The sequence below is a fragment of the Squalius cephalus genome (genome assembly GCF_949319135.1).
Source record: "Squalius cephalus genome assembly, chromosome: 3".
NCBI lineage: Eukaryota > Metazoa > Chordata > Actinopteri > Cypriniformes > Leuciscidae > Squalius > Squalius cephalus.
In genome coordinates this window covers 37,759,201-37,780,941 of record NC_137124.1, presented here as the reverse complement: position 1 = coordinate 37,780,941, position 21,741 = coordinate 37,759,201, and the positions used below count along the sequence as shown (strand labels likewise).

Below are 21,741 nucleotides of genomic sequence, written 5' to 3'. Positions count from 1 at the left end.
TGTAACGAATGCTACAATTTAGCAGATAGAAGTTTGATACGGTTAGACTTTGTGTGAGAGCACTTTGTGGACTACAACTCTTTGCTGATTTCAACGCGTTTGAAACGTCACCAGCAATCGCACACGGACACTAGCTCACGGATCCCGCTAACCATGGCTGTGTCTTTGGTGCACTTCAGCGCCTTCTTTCAGGGAGAGGACAAAATCGTTGAGGTTGGCGAAAACCACGGGTAAGTCAACTTTATGGGGTGACGTCACATAGGCGACATGTAGTCTTTCTCGTTATGTCTTTTCCACAACTGCTAGCTGAAGAATCATACCATATAGGCCTACTGTCAAACTCGTAACATGAAAAATTATATAAAAAATTCACAGACAACATATGTTCACATTCATGGCACAATTCAAACTGGAACAGAAAATAATTATTTTCTCCCATTCATTTGCGTTGACGATTTTTCAACCTAGAGGTCCAGTGGGGTTTTACGGATGGGCGGGACTTACCAGCTTACTACAATTTTTGTGCAAATTCATAAGTCAACACCATTGCTGATTATTTTCTCATTAAAACTGCAGCGAACCAAAGACAGTCTCAAAAAATCGCTGGTGTTTCTGACGTCACAAAATACTTTGTAACCAATCACGTCAATGTGTGATCGTCAGCAAATGGATCTCAGAGCTGGTGTGAGTGAGTGGAGGCGGTGCTAATGTGCATATTCATAGAACAGCGTATAATAAATGAGGCAAGGGTGTAGAGTTACATTCAAGCTATTTTAAGGGATGACAAATCTTTTTTTCAAGGAATTTTTAAACAAATATGTTAGTTTGAGTAATATGTGAGTTTTAAGGGATACAATTATTGACTAAAGGGGGAATTTAAGGGGCGGCTCCCTTCAGGCTTGTCACGCAGTAAATGGCCACTGTTATGATTGGCTGGCATCATTGCATATGAAGTAGTCCAACAGTCCACACTATTACATGTGAGTAAGTGCTTTGAAATGATTATCTATAAAACCCTCATTTACGAAGCATTATGAACCTGTTTACTTGCGCTTTGCGATGTTGGTGATGTCAGATCCAATGTATTTGGCTGCCTAATCGTTAAGCAAAAGTTTCTTTGCAAACTCTCCATTACACTGTGCCTCTTTTACAAAACAATCTGCAGTCAAATGCAGACCAGAACCACTTGTTTCAGACACTGGTGTCCTTCTGAAGGCTAGATGCAAACTCCATTTGTCCTGTTATCAGGAGCAGCTCAAGCACATGGAGTATATATCAGAAATGCTGTATACTGTGACACTGTAGACAGGTGTCAGCTGTATGACTTGAGTGTCAGTGGGCGTGGCCAATGGTGTGAGGTTATACAATGATTCGTTGAAGTCTTGTTATAGAGCAGGGGTGGGGAACGTTGATCCTGGAGGGCCATTGTCCTGCAGAGTTTAGCTCCAACCCTGAATAAAACATTTGGCTGCCTGCAACTTCAGTAATCCTGAAGACATTGATTAGCTTCAGGTGTGTTTGATTAGGGTTGGAGCTAAACTCTGCAGGACAATGGCCCTCCAGGATCAACGTTCCCCACCCCTGTTATAGAGGCAGTCATATGCAAATGTATTTGCCCGTATGACATCACAAATCCCAGAATATCCAAATGAGCCATTTTTTTAACTTTGTTAAATTATGTTCTGAGGAGAATGTTTTAAGCTATAAAACTTGCATAATGTTTTAATGGAACAAAGACCTTGTATATGTCAAAAGGTCAAGGAAAATTTATTTCTCATGTCATCACCCCTTTAAGTTGTATGAGACCTGGGGGAGGGGGGGGGGGGGGGACTGTTTTTTTTTTTTAGACAGACTGCACATCTGCAACATGACAAGTTTCTATTTAAAGAGCTATTTTCTAAAGCCCCTAATCTCAGAAAACACAAAATTGTAGGTTGTTCTTGAAAAATTACAGCAGACAGTGGTGGCAGCCATTTTGCATCTTAGCTAAATCAATTTGCTTTTTTCTAAATACACTGTTAATGCAAATGTGCTTCTGGCTTTTGTGTTTCTACATAACCACTGATGATGAATTACTGTAACTTTGTCTTCAAACTCTCTTTATGAATTTTGACTGCATATGTATACACTCGAACTGATCGCTTTCTGAGTTGGTTGAGAGACGAGGCGAACAATTCAGAGACTTTTGGCAAATATTTTCTATGCAAATCTTGTGAAGCTGAAGCTGAGAAGAGACTTTTATTCTAGAAGAAGATCAGCGCATATATCCTTTACATATTTTTATTTTTCCTACTGTTTTTGTGGAGACTTCTATTTAATTGTTCTTTTCTCATGTTAGGAGGAGTTTGGTGTTATATTGAATTTTTTGTTTATTATTTTATTTATTTTTTAGTATTTCTGAGGAGAGTTGTTTTTTGTATTGTTTTTATTGCATATTGGAGGATGTCGATGGCTCACATGGGGGGAAGAGGAGGTGAGTGCTTTAGTTTTTATTTGTAAATGGTATGTTATGGTATGATATTGTTGTACAATGATTGAGTAAATTAATGTGAAGAAACTTGTGCAAGGTAAATTTGATCCCCCAATTTTCCCAGCTATGTGATCACATGTATTTGATTCCTTGCATATGAAATTTTTCAATTTGAGTAACTAAAGTTATGTATAGTAACAATTTGCAATTGACCACTGACATTGAGTATTGGTTATTATTAAACCATTAATACTAACCACACTGTAAAAATAAAAGGTGCCTGGAGGAACCTTTTGGGGTTCTTCACTTTGCCACACCGGCGGAACCGTCTGTAGATCCTCTAAGCACCCTTTAAAAAGGGCCGGTTCTCTGAGGAACCACACAGGTTCCCTGAGGAACTCTTATAAAAGGCACTGTGTGGAACCACTTTGGGTGCCTCCAGGAACCAAATATTTTTTTATGTTGTTTTTTTATGTATTTCATGTTGTTACTATGGTTACCGTTGACTTCTATTATGATAAACAAACTGAATCAATACAAAATAAGAATTGTTTATTACATATTTTAGATCCATTTTAATATATACACTTCCATGCACTTGGGAAAAAAGCTAGTAATAGATTAATATCAATGAATACACACAAAAATTGTAGGCTATAATACATAAGCAACATGAATAATCAACCATGTATATAATAGGCTACACTCTCAACAAAATGCATGGAAACAAATTTTTAAATAAATGTCCATCTTCACTTAAAGGTGCCTCAAATATCCTGTCGGATACTCAAGGAACTTCAAAATGTAATTTAGGTGCCTCAAAGCTCTTTCTCCTATAGTAGGGTTACTGGAGGAGCATTGACAATCTTTGTGGTTCTTGCTGGAACTTATGGGATCCTTTAAGCACTTTGTATTTAGTTCAGAGGTTCTGGAGTCACCTTTTCATTACCATGAGACCTCAAAGTGCTTTGGGGGAAATGAGAGGAATTCTATAAAAGGGTTATTGTAAGATCTTTTAACATTTAAGTGGTTCCTGGAAGATCTCTTATGTTAAAGCCAGCATCTGGAGGAACCCAATGGTTCTGTGAGGCCAGAATAAGATTATTATTCAAGTCAAGTCACCTTTATTTATATAACGCTTTTTACAATACAGATTGTTTCAAAGCAGCTTCATAGTGAGGGCTACGAGAGCGACGTATACGTTGGTGAGCATTTTGGGAGAGTGGAAACCTGAATGTAGTGACGTTTTAAGAAAAAAAGCTCAAAAATGTGCAAATGTCTTACTTACAAAAATACAGAATCACTGCCCACCTGAAGTCTTCACAGAACCCCGATTCCACGCCGTCCCAGCAAATGTCTGGGCTCTAGGAGTGATGTATTATGAGATGGAAATCATAGAAGCCAAAGTTACATTTCAGAATTCCAACTTATCCAGAGGTGAGTGAATAATATTGAAAACACTGATAAACACACACACACACACACACACATAAAGTAAAGGCTCTGTACAGAAACAGTTAAAGGTGAAGTAAGTAAGATGTTTTATATAAAGCTCAACGTGGAGCGAGTGTTTGGGCCGTAGTTACTGTAGCAGCATGGGAAAAGAAATCAGCTTTAGTTACAGAAGTGAAAGCCTAAATTCGCTGCATTTATACCTTCAAAGATTAAACAGGTCACAAACTCGTCAAAGTGAACAGAGCGTTGTGATACTACGCACTACAAAGATGAATACCATACAGCATCATTATGTACCCGTTCAGAAAGACACATTTTCATAAAGACAAATGCAACACAGCTAAAAGTATTTCTAATATGTTGGACCTGAAACATGCCTTCACAAGAACCAGTAAGAGCTGACATACTTCACTTTTAAAGTTAAAGATAAGGAACATTTTACATTATATTAATCAGATTAATATATCACAATAATCATTTTAGATGCTGTTTTCATAGATTCCAAGTCACATGACTAACCAGCTCTCTCCTTATTAACATTTGTACAGAATGCAATGATCTGATTAGCCAGTGTAACGAAGGTGCGGTTGAGGCAGAGATGAGGCATGATCCCAATACAGCACACGCTTTATTTAACAGACCACAAACTATACAAAGTAGAACAGGAACAGGACCAGTTAACGTGCTACAGCAAACCGTAAGACATACAAGAACTCACAAAGACAAGGCTGAAACACAGGGTTTAAATAATCAGGGACAAACGAGCTAGACAAGATAACAAGGGGGCGTGGTAAATCAGAAACACCTGGTAAAACTAATAGACAAGACAGAGAACCATAGAACCTGACAGGACACAAAACCCACATCGTGACAGCCAGTGCCTAGCCCGGGATCCAACGAAACGGCCCACGTTAGAGCAGAATGGATTAGAAATGATCTACTGTAGATTGGAGAAGATTCAGGTCCCCACATTCCAGAGCCGCTGCTCATCTGTGCAGGCAATGCCAGTGAGCCCACTGGACACAGCATTTTCCACCTGAGACCGAACATATGCACTGATGAGCTTGTATACTTAAAAGATATTTCAAAACTTTCACAGTTGCCTTATTTAAAAATCATTCATTATTATTACACTTAATGTTTACCTTATTCCTTATATCAGGTGATAGCGTAATTAGACTTAATGTTACACTTGTACATGTAGCCCAACCAAATTTACCTTTACCTTAACTTTTGCATATCCAGTGCATGCATATTTTACCAATTCCAAACCATATCAATCTTAATAATTAGCATTAATTTTGTATTTAATTATTTATAAGTGATATATAATTGTTCATGAAAACTTGAAGTAAAAAACACATTTTATTCAGATGTGCATAAAGAAAACCTGCTTAATAATATGCACATCTAAAATACACAATTAATAGTAGATATTAAGATTGATGGGGTTTGGAATTGGTCAAATGTGCCATCAGAAAATCAAATTGCATAATAATTATGCATGCACTGTTTATTTACCTGGACTCCATTCACTTACCTTACTCCAATGTACAATTAAAAGATCTGACAAGATACTTAGCCTGCCGATGGTCATCAGGTCATCAGCTGTGTATATGTCACAAACACATGTTAATATACTTAAATATATACATTTATAACATACTTATGTTAACAACACGAACGTTGCAAGATATTTTCATGAATAATAAATACTAATAATGTGTGTGAGAGCCTTCCATAATATAGAGGCTGCGTGGCTACAGAACCTTCCCAAACCAGCGATGCACGAACATCCAGTAGTCTCCACTGATCCCTGGTTACTAACTAGCACCCACGTAGAGTGGTTTGGACTGCTCGACTGGCTGGGGTGCACATTTGCTTTTAAAAAGACGAAATCACCCTCACTGTGTAAGGGTACACGACCCACTATCCCACTATTGATAGGCCTCAGTACTTTTATAATTTTTCATTGCTGCTCCATCAACTCCTTCTGACAGGCTGAGTAACATTAGTTAAATATGTCCCCATAGGTTCCCTCTGGCCACTTCTTCATATCGTCTATACCCACGTTAACAATGACGATGGATGGGACAATATGAGACCATCTGATCTTTGTACAAAGTTTTCTCCGTGCTCCCAATTTAAAACATTTACGGAATTAACGTTATTTGTCATTTCGCTAAAGTTTTGGCTAGCTATAAACAATCTTCTAACTACTGAACTAGCTACCGGATGTGCCGTGTCAGTTTAGCGGAAGTCGGGTGACAACATTTTATTTAACCTTTATTTAACCAGGAAAAGTCCCACTGATTTACAGTAACTCTTCTCCCAGGGAGTCCTGGCCATGACAAAATGCGGAAGCACAAAGTATTAAAAGTGGGCGGGGTGGAAAAAGGTGAATAGTCAACAATAATATTCAGCTCACAAGTCTATAGTTGTGTCACTGCTTACTTAAAGGTATAGCGGAGGATTTTCTTTTTCCGGGTGGATCATCAAGACTATTGGTCCTCCTAAGTGTCAATCATTCTGGTGATATGTTTACGTAAGGCCGTCGTATGTGCTCGTGCACACGATTCACACGATGGCGTGCGCTCAAAACACAGGTTGGGCTTCCCACTGCAGTCGCGAAGTTTCTTGACAGGTAAAGTTTGGCATGCTATTTGGAGAAATCCATTTAAAATCACTGCTAGTAAAAGTTAATGTAAGCTATGATTAGCTCGTGCATACGTTTAATAGGCGTTCCCTCTCGGGAGCAGGTAGAATGTTGCGCATGTGCATTTCTTCAAAAAGTGGAGAGGGCGTTTTTTTTTCTAAAATTCGGGAAAATCCTCCGCAATACCTTTAAGGAAAGCTGTGACTGTTGATTGCATGAAATGTCCAACATTCCACACTTTGGGGTTTTTTTCGGTTCGATTATTTTTCGGTTAAATTATCAGGGTATTTGAAGTGCACTTTTTCTTGTTGTGAACACACAACTACAAAATGTCATATAATAATGCATAAGTACATGAATGGGATGCACCTTATATCTTAACAGCATAATATGTTGTTAAATGTGCAGATCTTAACGTTGTTCTTCAAAGATACTGGCCTATATTAATGAATAAGTTAAAGCTGTAAAAGCTTGAAATATGCAGTCGTGTCATGTCTGGATTTTGTGATCCGCAGGTCCTGTCCTGACTGTGAGAACTGGAGAAAAAGCTTTGTGTACTGGAAAGTTCTGAAGGGTATTCTGGAATTTCCAACCCAAACATCAGGAATCAGTCAACCTGACAGACTTTCCCTTTTTTATAGTATCTATCTCAAATAATATGATTTAGGCTCGTCTTTAAATTACTTTCAACTGACTGCTCTTTCGAAATCCAGCACACACCCTACTTTATCATCCAGCAATCACCAAGTGATTATTTTCTGAGAAAGTTTTATTTCATAGGTCCAACGTTCATAGATCCAGCTGAAGAGAACCAAAAATAAGAGCATATTTAATCAAGTCATATGACATGCTGTAGACATTTTAGACAAACATGGGACATGAATAGAGCATATACAGACTGTTTAACAGATTACATGAACAAATCTCACTGTGATCTCTAGCACACAACATTTGATTGGACAAGATGACCATATAAAAATGTCATTCTTCATGACAGTCATATAAGAAAAAAAAAAAAAAAAAACTTGCACAGCAATTGATTCTTGCCACTGGTGCTACAATGAAGTTTCAGCAATGAATTACATTTAAAGTATTATTAAGATAATCCACATCTATAAGATTTTTAAAAAATAACACTAATATTTATAAGAAAACAATGTCATTTATTAGTATTTATGTTTATTTATTCATTATTATCATGTATTTATTATTAATTATGTATGTATTATTATGCGGTTATTTATGTACATTTATATTGTTTATTAAATATTCTAATATTACATTTTTGGCTTTTGGCTGTTTCCGGTACAAAACTTCAAAAATACCACCAGCATTGTCTTCTTCTACAAAATACAGTACTGCAAGCTTTCAAATTAGCCATGAACTAAATCATTCTCCACTTCAAGCCTGCTTCAAAGAGAGCGTGCTGTTGTGAAATGCTTTTCATATAAAATCTCTTGGCAGACTTGACTGAGATTACGAAAGCTCAGGGTTAGATTCCTCTCAGCTAAGAGGTCCTTGGTGTTTCGTAGAAGGATGGTTAGACATTCCTCTGGCCATGACAGCGCATGACTGACATGATGAAAGTTTGATGCTTCACAGTCTGAGATCTGATGACATCACTGCATGATGATGTCAGGCTCAATGTTGAAGAGCAGGTCATCGTTGCCTCTGCGCACCTCCAGCAATAGAGTCGTGTCTTGATTGAGCGCTTCCTTCAGTTCGCTGGTGGTCATCAGTGGCTCTCCATTTAACTTAACGATGATGTCACCGTCTCTGATGCCCCCTCTGAAATACGTTTGGAGAAATTATACAATTGTCGGTTGTATCCTACGGTATCATACAGCAGTCGGTCATTATCACAAAATAAACGGCGGCAGTTGTGATCAGGGCAATATGAAAATATACGTAAATATAAAATACTGATTTTAGTTAAAATGAAAGTTAAAAGTCCCCCTGTGGTGAAAATAAAGCTTTTAATGTTGTTTATATGTCTATGTGGTGTTTTTAATATGCTTTTTTTATTGTGCAAATTCATAAGTCAGTCTCAAAATTGTGGTTTGAAATCGCTGGTGTTTCTGACGCCACAAACTACCTTGTAACCAATCACCTCAACCAGTCACATCAACGTGTGATCATCAACGAGTGGATCTCTGAGCTGGTGTGAGCGAGTGGAGGCGGGGCTAATTTGCATATTCATAGAACTGCGTATACTAAATGAGGCAAAGGTGCAGAGTTACAATCAAGCTATTTTAAGGCATGGAGAAAAAAAATTCAAGGAAAAAAACATTTAAATATGTCATTTCGATGATAAAAGATGACTTTTAAGGGATACAATTATTGACTACAGGGGGACTTTAATATATTGACCTGTATTTTATCTTAGAGCCAGAGTTTAAATAAGTCCATTACTGTTACACCCACTGTTACATCCTCCTGACTCCCTTGCTTTCCCATCATGAACTTAAATTCCCATAACCCATTGCCTGGACTCATTATGTTTGTTTACTTCCACCTGTGTCTCATTATCTTGCTCTGTGTTTTTACTCATTCTTTGTGAAGTCTTGTGTGTTGTTACACTACATTTATGAGCATTATCCTGGTTTTCTGTGTCTTGGTTTTTTGATTCTCTGTCTGTATTCTGGATGACCCTTTTTGCCTGTGTTTTCTGCCACGTTGCATGCTTATGTGGATTGTTTGCCTTGATATTGACCCTTTGCTTGTTATATGGATTACGATTCTGGATTGTCCCAATAAAGTTTGGATCTTCAACCCAAGTCTTGGAGCGGTTTGTAATCATTATAATGTACAAAACAACTGGCCAAAGTTTCCTATATCAATTGGCATTCGCATAGAACTTTTAGATTGGTTGTAAAGCAGCTTATTCATATGTTAGAAAATCAAACGAATAATAAATGTATATTCACACGCAACACAAAAGACTGCCCAATACGTTTAAAAAAATATATAGTGGGTTTTATAGGGCTAATCAATGTAAATAATTATGTAATAATTGTAAAATAATTAATTCAGGAATTTTACAAAATAGGGGTCACATTTTATTTAAGGTGTCTTTAACTACTATGCACTTACGTCCCAAAAAAAAAAAAAAAGTACTTATTTGGCCCTATTTTAACGATCTAAGCACATGGTCTAAAGCGCACGGTGCAAGTGCACTTATATAGGGCGTGTCCGAATCCACTTTTGCTAGTTTAATGATGGGAAAAATGGTCGACGCACCCGGCGCATGGTCTGAAAGGGTTGTCCCTATTCTCTTAATGAGTAATGGGTGTGTTTTGGGCATAACGTGCAATAAACCAATCAGAGTCTCTAACTCCCATTCCCTTTAAAAGCCAGTTGTGCTCATGCCATGGCATATTCGCTATTTACATGGCGAAATCTGCAAGTGGAAAGACTGAACGCGTCTCCAGAGAGAAAACGAAACTGCTCGTGCGCAAGTTTAAAGCACGCAAGGAGACCATCTACGGGACAAGCCGGATTCCACCATATCTTTATGTACACAATATTAATATTTTACATTGTAATCCTTTTATTTTTAATATTTGTCTAGTTTGTGTGTTGCTGCACGTCCCTGTGTGTGTAATAAGCAGAGTGTACGCACGTTGTGGACCCACCTATAGGCGCATTACTAACGCGCTCTTTAAATAACAAAAAAATAATATTCCGCCATTGACTTTAGACCAGGTTTCAGTTGGTCAATGGCGCTGTCTATTTCAGTTGTCTCAAAATAGCAACACGCCAACAATGCGCCAGAACACACCTCGTTTTCAGACCAGCACGCCCATGGGCGCACAAATAGGTGCAACTGCATTTGCTATTTAAACAACATGAAACAAGCAGGACGTAAAAATGAAAACTGCGTCGGGCTGAAACTATAGCAAAAAACACTTGCGTCGCGCCGAGTGCCACATTGCGCTGGGTGTAAGATAGGGCCCATTGTGTTCAAACCCTTATCGTAACTCTAACCCATAGTAGGTACATGTTGTCAATTAACATTACTCAGTACTTAAATGTATAATTACACTGTAGCACAGACACCTTCAAATAAAGTGTAACCATCTTTTTCAAATAAGCACAATATAAAAATATCTATCTAAATGTGATTGCATAGCAGTGAAAGACACTAAATATAAACTGGTTCTGAATACATAACATCGGGTCGGGCCACTGCATACATTCTTGCCACAAAATTTTAAATGTTTTAAAGCACCAAAAAAATCCTTCAAACACAAATGGTTGAAACTACACACAACTCCCTTACAACTCCCTTACAACTCTCCTTTAGTAATGAATGACTTCCAGTTTGTCATTTGTCACTTGTTGGCAGCTTTAAATCATTTTCACTACAATCTTTAACTGAGCTGCAAGATGGAGCCAGTGGCTTTTTCATGAAAGGAGAGCTAGGAAGTATGCAGTGTGATACGAAAAAGAAAAATAGAAAAAAACATTAAAGTAGCCCCAGATGTAGTGTCTGAAATAGGCTACAGTGTCGCCATGGATGGGAAATATCTCAGAGGGTCGTGTAATAGATTGAATAACAGTGTCATGTTTGGAGGAATTTATTCTCCTTTAAGTCTTCTTCAAAGCTTATCATAATTTTAGAATATGTATAGAAATGCTAACGATAATCGTTTCTGTGCATTTATTGCATAAACATGTATGATATAAATCTGACATTTCTTTTTGATTTTAGTCTTCAAATTGTTGTCATCCACAGAGCACAGGCAGAGATCAAACTTCTTGGCTGGGAGTTCTGAAGCACAACCACAAATGAAAGACCACAGATCATCTGGTTTGGCTGAGACTTACTTCTGAGCAGGGGAGTGAGGAACCACCTCATGGACGTAGATCCCACTGCTGACATCAGGGAAATCTGGATTCTGCTGCTTCAGCTCTTCCACGAGACTGGAGGAGACAGACAGAATGCCTCACACACACACACACACACACACACACACACACGACTAAACAGCATAGCGGTGTTCATTTACATGCGTTCACTCACGCTTCTGTGATGGTGAGCATTCGGATTCCAATGAAACGCTTCTTCACTGATCTTGTCTCTGAAACAATATGTAAAAGTTTTAACACATTTAGTCCAGCAAGAATGGTTCTCAAAAATAAAACATGTTTTAATATCAGATCATTCATACTCTGACCTCCCCTTCCAATTCCCTTGTTCAAAAGCTGCCCCATGTACCTTTGTTTTGCTTTCCCAATGAATCATTTAAGAATTGAGTAATCCTGTCTGAGGGAATGGCAAATGAGATTCCTGCAGCTACCTTGAGGGTGTTGATTCCTATCACTTCTCCATCCTTAGAGAAGACAAATCAAGAAGAAAAATGAAATACTAGATCAGTGTGTTTGAGTATTAAAAGGAGACCTAAAAATGAAAATGCTACGTCATATTTTACTCAAACTCCATGCCATGTCTTTGCTTCTGTGGAACACAAAAGGTGAATTATTGAGGTACAGACTTAAATATTCAAATTATATTGAAAAGAGTGGATATTCTTTAAAAAAATAATCTTTTGTGCTCCACAAGATGCCACAGGAAACAGGGGGGAGATTAAACTTTGACAGAATATCACAGTATGAAATAATTACCAAATTAACGAGTGGTCCACCTGAGTTCCCATACTGAAAACAGAAGAAAAAAAGTTAATTATTGGTCTTCAAATAATTATACACATACCGTATATATATATGGGATTAGGTTTGTGCCAAAATCACGTGTTGAACAAAAATATAAATCCAAAACATAAAATAAAGTAAAAATCTGACTTCCACTTTAAAATCACTCCAAAATTTGATAAGAACCTACTTTCAGAAGTTCAAATGAAATAATAATCTATGTTAATTATTGGTGCTCAAACTATTTTAAATACCTTATCTATGGGGTTAGATATATGCCAAAAGTACTGAATATATAAATATTCAGGCTTTGGACAAAAATATAAATCCAAAACGTAAACTAATGAAAAAAACAGACAAACCACATTGACTTCATTAAAAAAAATTTTTCCTACTATGGAAGTCAATGGGGTCCATCAACTGTTTGGTTACCGACATTCTTCAAAATATCTTCCTTTGTGTTCAGCAGAATAAATAAATTCATACAGGTTTGAAACAACTGGAGCACGAGTAAATAATGACAGAATTTTCATTTTGAAGTGAACTATTCCTTTAATGAGAACCAACTGCCAGAACTGCAAGTAAAAACTAAAGAAGAATAAAACAGGCAGTAATAAAACTCAAATACAATCATAAAATGCTGATTATCAAAAAAGAAGCAGTATAACCATTACAAAGATGAGTGACTTTAATAGATTAAATATATAGAACAATAGTTTTCTGTTTTAAAGTTTTTTTTTTCACAATTTATATTTTTGTTCAATACTTGAAGTTATGTTCAAAATATTTAACACAGCTCTTATCATCATTTCCATAATATGGACCAATTACGAACTAGTAAGCATTACTTGATTTTAGAAATGAATTTCAGAAGTTGTCTATACTTCTTATGCGACACCCAGTAAGACTCTTAACATGCATCATTCTGGTTATTATGTGTCTTACGTTGATGATGGCATCAGTTTGGATGTAGTCCATGTCTGAGTCATGTAGACCCAGTTCTTTCCCATCTCTCTGTGCGGTGCTGACAATTCCTGTGGTCACTGTGTTCTGCAGGGCAAACGGGCTGCCGATAGCAACCACAAACTCACCCGGGCGCAGGTCTGCAGAGTGACCCAGCAATAAAACAGGCAACTTTTTCTGCCAAAGGGGTTGTAGGAAGTAGTGATTAAACACACTTTGACTTCTGTATGGTAAAGATTGCTCTTTGAGTGCAATAAAAACAGTTTGCAGTTTTATCTTACCTGTGTGTTGATTTTGATAGTGGCAATGTCAGACTTCTTGTCGATGTCCTTGATAGTGGCCTCGTGCACATCTCCATCACGCATCTGTACTTTGAGTCGCTGATGACCCGAAACAGCTGTGGTGCTGGACACCACATGAGCATTAGTCACGATCAGCCCAGTCTCTGACATTACAAAACCAGAACCACTGGAGAGAGGAACCGTCCGACCAAAGAGGGGGTGGCTAGGGGGCAAAAGTGAACATATAAAGGCATCGGACAAAATTCACACTATTTAGTTCTAAACACTTGATCATTCAGAGTGATTCAAAAACATTATGTAAAACTCCAGTTAAGTTTTTTTGGTCTTTGGTATTAAATTTGGTTTTGATTTGTTCCAAAAGAAGAAGTACACTACTCATTACAGAAATAATTTATGAACATACATTTTTAGAAACGTAAGTGCATGTTAATCGCAGTTAAATGAAAATGTATTAGAAATTCAATTTATAATAAATGCAGTTAGCTGAACTTAAAGGGATAGTTCACTTTGAAATTAAATGTTGGTATGTTTTAGCTTACCTCAAGGGCATCCAAGATGTAGGTGTCTTTTTTTCCGCAGTAGTTTCAATTTTGATATTTTTAGGTCAAACCGTTCTTGTCTGTCAGTCATTTAATGCAGGTCTGTGGTCACTGTCTCAAAGAGCATGCACAGAGTTCAAATTAAAACAATTCCCCATCGTCCAAATTAAACAATTCCCCATCGTAAGTACACATTGATGGCCTAAGACACGAAACGAGCGGTTTGTGTGAGAAAACGAACAGTATTTATATCGTTTATACCTCTTGTAACACAACCACGTCCAAGTGATCTGAGGGCGCGCGCGCATCCTGGTGTGTGTCGTGTGCGCAGACTGGTGCATAGATTATACACTAAATGTCACCTTGTCTACGGCAGTTCATTGGAACGAATGTCTTTAAGGCGACATCTAGTGTATATATCTATGCACCAGTCTGCGTACACGTCACACACCAGGATGCGCGCGCGCCCTCAGATCACTTGGATGTGGTTGTATACAAGAGGTAAAAACTATATAAATACTGTTCGTTTTCTCACACAAACCGCTCGTTTCGTGTCTTAGGCCATCAATGTGTACTTACGATGGGGAATTGTTTAATTTGGACTTCTCTGTGCATGCTCTTTGAGACAGTGACCATAGACCTGCATTATAGGACTGACAGACAAGACCTTAAAATAGTTTGACCTAAAAATATCAAAATTGAAACTACTGCGGAAACAAAGACACCTACATCGTGGATGCCCTTGAGGTAAGCTAAAACATACCAAAATTTAATTTCAAAGTGAACTATCCCTTTAAGAGTGCTTTTTTCAATGCACTTACTGTACATCTTTATATGTAATTTCATAATTACTTTTTGAAATATGGTTAAATTGTACTGCAAAATGTACTGGACTGACAAGCATGTACTAAAATATACTTTAATGTCATTTCTATAGTAACTTCTGTCATGTATTAACATATATTAGTAATTACACATTTGTAATGATGAAGTTGTAATTTATAACATTTAAAATATAATAACTTTAAATGTAATATTGAAATACACACTACATCATGTACATCACATTGGTAATCACATTGGTACTTTACATGTTGAAATTAGTGTAGTTCTTTAAAACTTGACAAAAGATTAAAACATAATGCTTTAAAATGTACTTTTAAGTAAAACTTGTTACAAAGTGCTCTTTTTAAAACTGTACTTATTGCTTTAAGTGTGAAACATTTACATGGAAGTGAAGTATACTTAAGTGGCCTTTTATTTCATAAACTCTTTCTCTGCAAGCGTTTAAAAAAAAAAAGTTGCCAGCAATCGCCGACATTTTTGACCATTTTCACAAAACTTTCATGGCCCCCAGAATATTTGTTGTATGCACAGATGAACATGCAATATATCAAAAGAAAAGGGATTTTTTTTTTTTTTTTTTTTTACATTTTATTCTAACTTCATGCTTTTTTTTCAACACTTGAATGTGGGTAAGTTTCATTAAGCAACATTCTGAACAAAAAGCTGAGAAAATTGCGCTTTTGTCAAGTCTGGATGAAATTCAGAATGAAAATCAAAACACAGATGGAGTAGATATCGTCCATCAACACAAAGCTTGCACAGTCCTACCTATTCCTCGGTCGACATTTCATTCAATAACTTAAGGCAGTTTTGAATTATAATGCCGTTTAATGTTGATGATCGTGTTATTTAACATAATGCTTTTATCTGCAGTATCTATAACAGTGATAAACATGGATCAATGTCATGGAAGCGTTGTGTCTTAAATGACAGAAATTTCTGTCAATGGCAGGGAAAGAGTTAATATTATATTATCTGAAAGTAAAATTTTTGAAAAATATGCTTTTAATCTTTGAAGTACACTACAAGTGCACATCCAATGCAATGAAACACACTTCTTTTCCACAAGGGTTTATTGCATTTTAAAACATTAATCACCACATTTTCTATACATTTTTCAAGATAATATAAAAATATGGGTCTATATATAACATTTGTTAACCAAATTTCTCTACGCCACACTCTTTGTCATCATTTACAAAAGAATAGCCTTGGCAAAAGCAGTAGTGCATATGTTGAGCTTAAACTACAGACAGCAATGACTCTCACACAGCTGTGTTTGCCAAAAACCTTCCTCACTTCCCCACAGATTTAAAGCACTCTACAGATGGCTGCCACACCATGAAAGTGTTTGCAAGTGTTCGGGCTTACTTTAGGAACAGCTCAATGTGCACCACAGCAGGGGCGATCTTCTCCACCACGTCAGCAATGAAGTTGAATTTGTACCTCGGGCTGTTGGGGTGTGTGGGACCTATACTAGCAGAAAGAATTACTCATGTTAATAATCCCACTATGGTCAAAAACCAGCACCATAAGTTTTATTTTATAATGCAGCTACTGTCTTTTTATAGTCCTATTCCGGCTCAAGAGGGCATGATTAGCAGGCATGAGTGTTAAAATTCTTTCCTGCAGATTAATATGGTATGTTGATGATAGTTGTACTGTGATGATAGTTGGAGAAAGTATTTTCAAACACAGGAAATGTTCCTATATAATTGGGTCTAAAATCACTAGGTGGGTTTTATCCTCATGCATGCTTGAGTTGTGTTGGGTGTGCAGTGAAGTGTGTCCAGTGTGTAAAGATACAGTAATTAGGGCATGTTATTTTCTGCCAACATCAGGGTGGTTTTTCGCTTGACTGCTGTTTCCTCTTGGCCGTGTTGGCACCACCATCATTCCTTTGCGTGCACACCCTTGTTGTCCTACTAACCTAAAATTTGAAGTCATTAATGACTCAAGACTATTTAAAACCTTGTTTAGTACTTCAGTACTTTAAATACCACACCTAATGGCTATCGCTGACATTGTACTTAGATTTGATCACTGTCTCTGTTAATTAATAGTTAATGTTTAATTAAAGTTGTGTTTAAGCTGTAATTAAGAGTTGTTGCAAGCCCCAGAAATGTGTTTAATACATAAACAATAACAAAAAATGACCCAAAATGCTCCAAGACTGCATTTATTTGATCAAAAATACAGTAAAAAACAATAATACATTTTTTTTTTTTACTTAAATATTTTACTGTTTTATAATGTTAAAATGTCATTTTGGTGATCAAAAGTGAGTTTTAAGGGGGGGGGGGTGCGACTTTTTATCAGACAATTTTTTTTTTTTTCCTCGGATTGCAAATTTATAGCTCATAATTCTGAAAAGAAAAGTAAGAATTGAGAAAGAAAAAGTGAGAATTGTGAGTTTATATCTTGCAAGTCTAACTTTATTTCTCAGAATTGCGACTTTATCTCAGGAAACCCAGGAAAAGGCTGAAAAAATGAGGTAATTAATGTAACACAGCTGAACTAAACGAACTAATGACATAGTAACCATGACAACACAAGAAAAGAACAAAAGGAACACAGGAAACGAATGAATACAAACTAAAAGTCCATGAAAACGAAACTAAGAACAAACACAACTGAATATTTGTAACAATATCTCACAATTCTAAGAAAAAAGTCAGAATTCCGAGATATAAACTCGCAATTGCTATAGAAAAAAATCTGAATTGCGAGATGTGAGGAAAGAAAGTCCGAATTGTGATGTAAAAAGTCACAATTATCTTTTAATTTTTTTTATTCCGACACAAGCTTCCTCAGAAAAAGGTTGTACTAGCCTACTTAATATTTAATTATTTTGTAGCATCATTTGTAAATCGCTTCACTGTCATATTTGATTAATGTAATAGGCCTATACATCCTTGCTGAATAAAAGAATAATTTCTTTCAAAAAGCAAAAATCTTACAGACCCGCAAACATTTTAATGGTAGTGGGTTAATATATGTGTAAAGCTATTTTGTCCACATAACATAATATATGTAAAGCTTTATTACTGGCTTTCTGGATGAAAGAATTTAAGCTTTGTCATTTTGAAGCTGTGAGAAACCAAAAGAAGCATTCAATAAAATTACACTCAACTGCTAATCATTAATCAAATGCAACACCCCATATAAAAGCACATTCCAGTATGGCTGCATCACGGAGCCGTGACCTCAACTTCCGTAAGTCAACTTCCACTGGCAACGTGTGCAAATTCATTTAGACGATTACATATGATATTGGAAAACGCCACTCAACCCAAAGTCAGCCAGGCATAAACCAAAGATGAATGTCTCAATGGTTTCCTCATTCATTTTTTCCAGTCTGAAACGGTGAAGAGACGAGACATCAGAAGAGCAGTTGATCACACAATCTGGGCAGCATCTGTGAGCAACTGGGTTTCTTAATACAATGATTGCAAGGGGAATAGTTTTATTCTGAGGATTTAGACCCAGTAGCCTAAATTGTACAGAATGATAGACTATAATTTATGTGACTTTTAATGCTGTAATGATTTGCTTCTCTTCAGATTTCTGCGGGTTCTTTTGCTTACAGTTCTGCCGCTTGCCCCAAATATATAAACTATAGTGGCTAGTGGCATTGGAGGGGCCAACAGTAACTAATGGGTGAATGATTGTTACCAGCTTGGCTCCTTTAAACCTGGTTTTGCTCAATTATTGTTGTGTTTATGGAGTTAACAGACCTAAAAAGCTGACCAGGTCATCTGTCTTCATACACATAGTTTCACAGTAGCCTTTTAATTCAATGTGTCTCCAGAGAGGTGGCACCATTTCCAATAGGTGCCTCCTCCCTCTTCCTGTTAGCATAGAGATAACGTTTTACTGCTGATCTGGAAGCAGTTTGATGTTTCCTTTTAATGATAAATTAAAGGGTGTTGGTATTGAGGTCTTATCCAAAATCAGAGCAAAAGGGCAAACCTCCACTGAGAAGCTCAGAGGAAATCATGCCTGTTCTACAGAGCACTATTTCCGAACTTCTCTGCAGCCACCATTTGCACGTCAAGTTTGAGGTCACAGTCCCATTGGTCAAAACACCCATGATGGCTCATCTGATTATCAGTGGAGTTCTGCTATGTGATGGTCGCTAGAGGAGCTCAATGGAGTATCTTCTGAATGCAGGAATTACTTGTAAACACTGTGGACTCAGTCATCATGGTGTTGATGAAGGAGATATTAGCTGCTCTTCTGTGAAATCCTTAAGTGTGTGTGTGTGTTAACCAAATTGTCCCCAGAATTGAGGTAAACTGCACTGATACTATTGGATGAGAATATTTATTTAGCTAAATTGATCTGAATAATGAAACTATGTGCTATGAAGTCGTTTCAGAATTGATTAACTTTGCAACATTGACACAGTTGTTGAACTGAACTGAATCAACATTACACTAAATTGAGTCTAACAATGATTGTCTTCTGTGGAGGTGCTTTATAGCGGAGTTGAATTTGTTTCATAATTGGATAAATTTGCAATATCGACACTGTTATTGAACTGAATATCAACACTGAAATAACTTGAGCTGAATAATGAGGCTATTGTCTTGTAGAGCTGCTTTGAATTGAATTTGTTTCATAATTGATAGACTCTGCAACATTGACACTGTTTTTGAACTGAACTCTATCAACATTGAACTAAATTAGGAATAATGACAATATTGTCTTCTGTAGAGCTGCTTGCAACATTAATAATAGAATGTTGAATGGCTGGAAAGGCTCTTAACCAATCAGATTCGAGAACCAGAACCAACTGTTGTATAAACTGTAGTATATAATAACTGTGTTATTTCTGTGAAGCTGCTTTACAGTAATATGACTTGACTTGACACAAACCTTGATACACATTAGTATACAGTATATATAATATATATGGGGATTTTTAGAAATACATTTCTTCAAGATTTTATACAAACAAAGAATGTATAAGTTAAAGTGGGAAAAAACACCTTTTGTGGAATGACCCAGAAATGTATGGCATGCCCCCATTTGTGTGCGCGTGTGTGTGTGTGTGTGTGTGTGTGTGTGTGTGTGTGTGTGTGGGGGGGGGGGGGGGGGGGGGGGGTATAGGCTTGTATTTGCTACATGATGTAAGTTTGGCATTCTAGAAGCTGATGAAGAGGTAACCTAATGTCATCCCATATTTCTCTCACCAAAAAAGTACCACAATGGGTTAACTTTTGCTACCACTATCATTCGTTTATTACGATTTTGTAGAAAAAAACTTATTTCATTGTGGTAGGATTAAATCCCATTTAATTAATGATTACATTTTCAGCACAAATAAAGGCATACATACATGTTTTGATATATGTTAAATATCTTGCTATACACAAATCACTTACCTTGCTTGTTTTCACAGGGTCCTTTGTGCGCATTGGTGACCGCGGGCAGACCCTGCTGCAGCGCTTTCCTGCTCACGGCCTTCAGCTGGCAGATGTTCCCGTACGTGTTCCCGTCACTGCCACACACTTTACTGCTGTACCTACACTGACAGACCCCTTTGGACAGTCTCTTTCCGGACGGGTGCTTGCACTCCAGACCGTCCCCGCAGGGCAGATCGTCCTTGCGGCCGCACGGTTCGCCCTCTCCGTGCGCGCACACCAGACAGCAGTTACAGCGGTCCGGCACATACCCGCTCGGACAGCTCGGGCTCGGACACCTACTCACATCACAGCGCTCCGGACACTTGAGTTTAGTATCCGCAAAAGCATTTAAAATGTAAAGAAAAACTACCGAAACGAACGGAATGACCTGCATTTTAAATGAAAACGTATTAATTTTCAGACAGCCCTCTGGAGATCACCATTACGCATCAGATTTCCAAAGCAAAAAGCGACTTTCCGATTAGATGTGTGCGTTCCTGTAGGCTCAGTTGAAAGACCAGTGTGAAGATGTTGTCCCAGAAAGAGGAATATTTCTTATCCAAGCCAATCTGATCAGTTGGTGGTATATCTGATATTCCACGTGCAAATGATTAAAGCAGTGTGAAACCTCTTGATGTGTGGTGCTGTTACTTCTGCATCTGCCGACCATCTCAACATCCTCGACTGGAGTCTGCTTTTCTCTTCTCCCTAGAGGAGGCGGGGAATTTCGTTTACCCCAAATCGCTGAGTATTCACATGTGGGAAGTCCGACTCATTTCTTTTCAGAGAACCGATTCATCTATTCTTTTTGCAGCTCAAAAACAAAGTTAACAATAAACAGTAGCCTACTAAAATTAATTTACTCTCGACTGAAAAGGGTTATGCGGTTTATTTAAAATTAAACGTGTTTATGTGAAAAAGTGTCAGACGATCGTAAACATATTTCCAGCTACGTTTAATTTGCGTTTAATTTCTGCCATCTCGGTTCTATCAGACAGTGAGTTGTCCGAATCATCCCTTGTGAAAAATAACTCCACTTAAATGTATTTAATGTAGGCTAGCCTACACTAGTTAAAAATGTAAAAGTAGCCTAAATAAAAAATTTACTTGCAGGTTTTTAACGTCACAACTAAATTGCAACGAATTACAAATGTGCAATTATAAAATAGGAATACATGACATACACGTTTTAATAGAAATGACATTAAAGCATATTTTAGTTTACCATAAATACTTGTCAGAACATTCGGCAGCACAACTTAAACATACAGTAACATTGTAAATAATTATGAAATTACAAAGAAAAATTAACTTAAGTCCCACTTAAGTTGTTCAAAAAAGCACTCAAAGCACATTTAAAATAAATTTAAATTATAATACATTTTTATTTTATTCATTCATTAACTATTCATTTATTATTCATTCAGTGTCTGAAAACATTACA

The 21,741-nt window shown here is 37.1% G+C and overlaps 1 protein-coding gene across 1 annotated transcript; it reads right to left on the bottom strand.

Annotated features, from left to right (window-relative positions):
- Nucleotides 1-7,339: 7,339 nt before the first annotated feature.
- On the bottom strand, nt 7,340-21,007 carry htra3b (HtrA serine peptidase 3b). Its single transcript, XM_079866239.1, has 9 exons — nt 20,277-21,007; nt 16,258-16,357; nt 13,481-13,703; nt 13,182-13,376; nt 12,210-12,242; nt 11,803-11,917; nt 11,608-11,665; nt 11,412-11,507; nt 7,340-8,369 (listed from the first exon to the last, which is right to left on the bottom strand). Exons 1-9 carry the CDS (start codon nt 20,689-20,691, stop codon nt 8,201-8,203), a joined length of 1,404 nt encoding a protein of 467 aa, XP_079722365.1. The 5' UTR covers nt 20,692-21,007; the 3' UTR covers nt 7,340-8,200.
- Between the last annotated feature and the right edge of the window lie 734 nt (nt 21,008-21,741).

Excerpts from the sequence above, each read along its gene's own strand:
- htra3b (XM_079866239.1), bottom strand. The coding sequence starts at position 20,691 with ATGCAGGTCATTCCGTTCGTTTCGGTAGTTTTTCTTTACATTTTAAAT. Across the intron at positions 11,666-11,802 it reads ATTGGGAAAGCAAAACAAAG|AGACAAGATCAGTGAAGAAG; the intron begins GTACATGGGGCA and ends ATATTGTTTCAG. Across the intron at positions 11,508-11,607 it reads ATGCTCACCATCACAGAAGC|TCTCGTGGAAGAGCTGAAGC; the intron begins GTGAGTGAACGC and ends TGTCTCCTCCAG.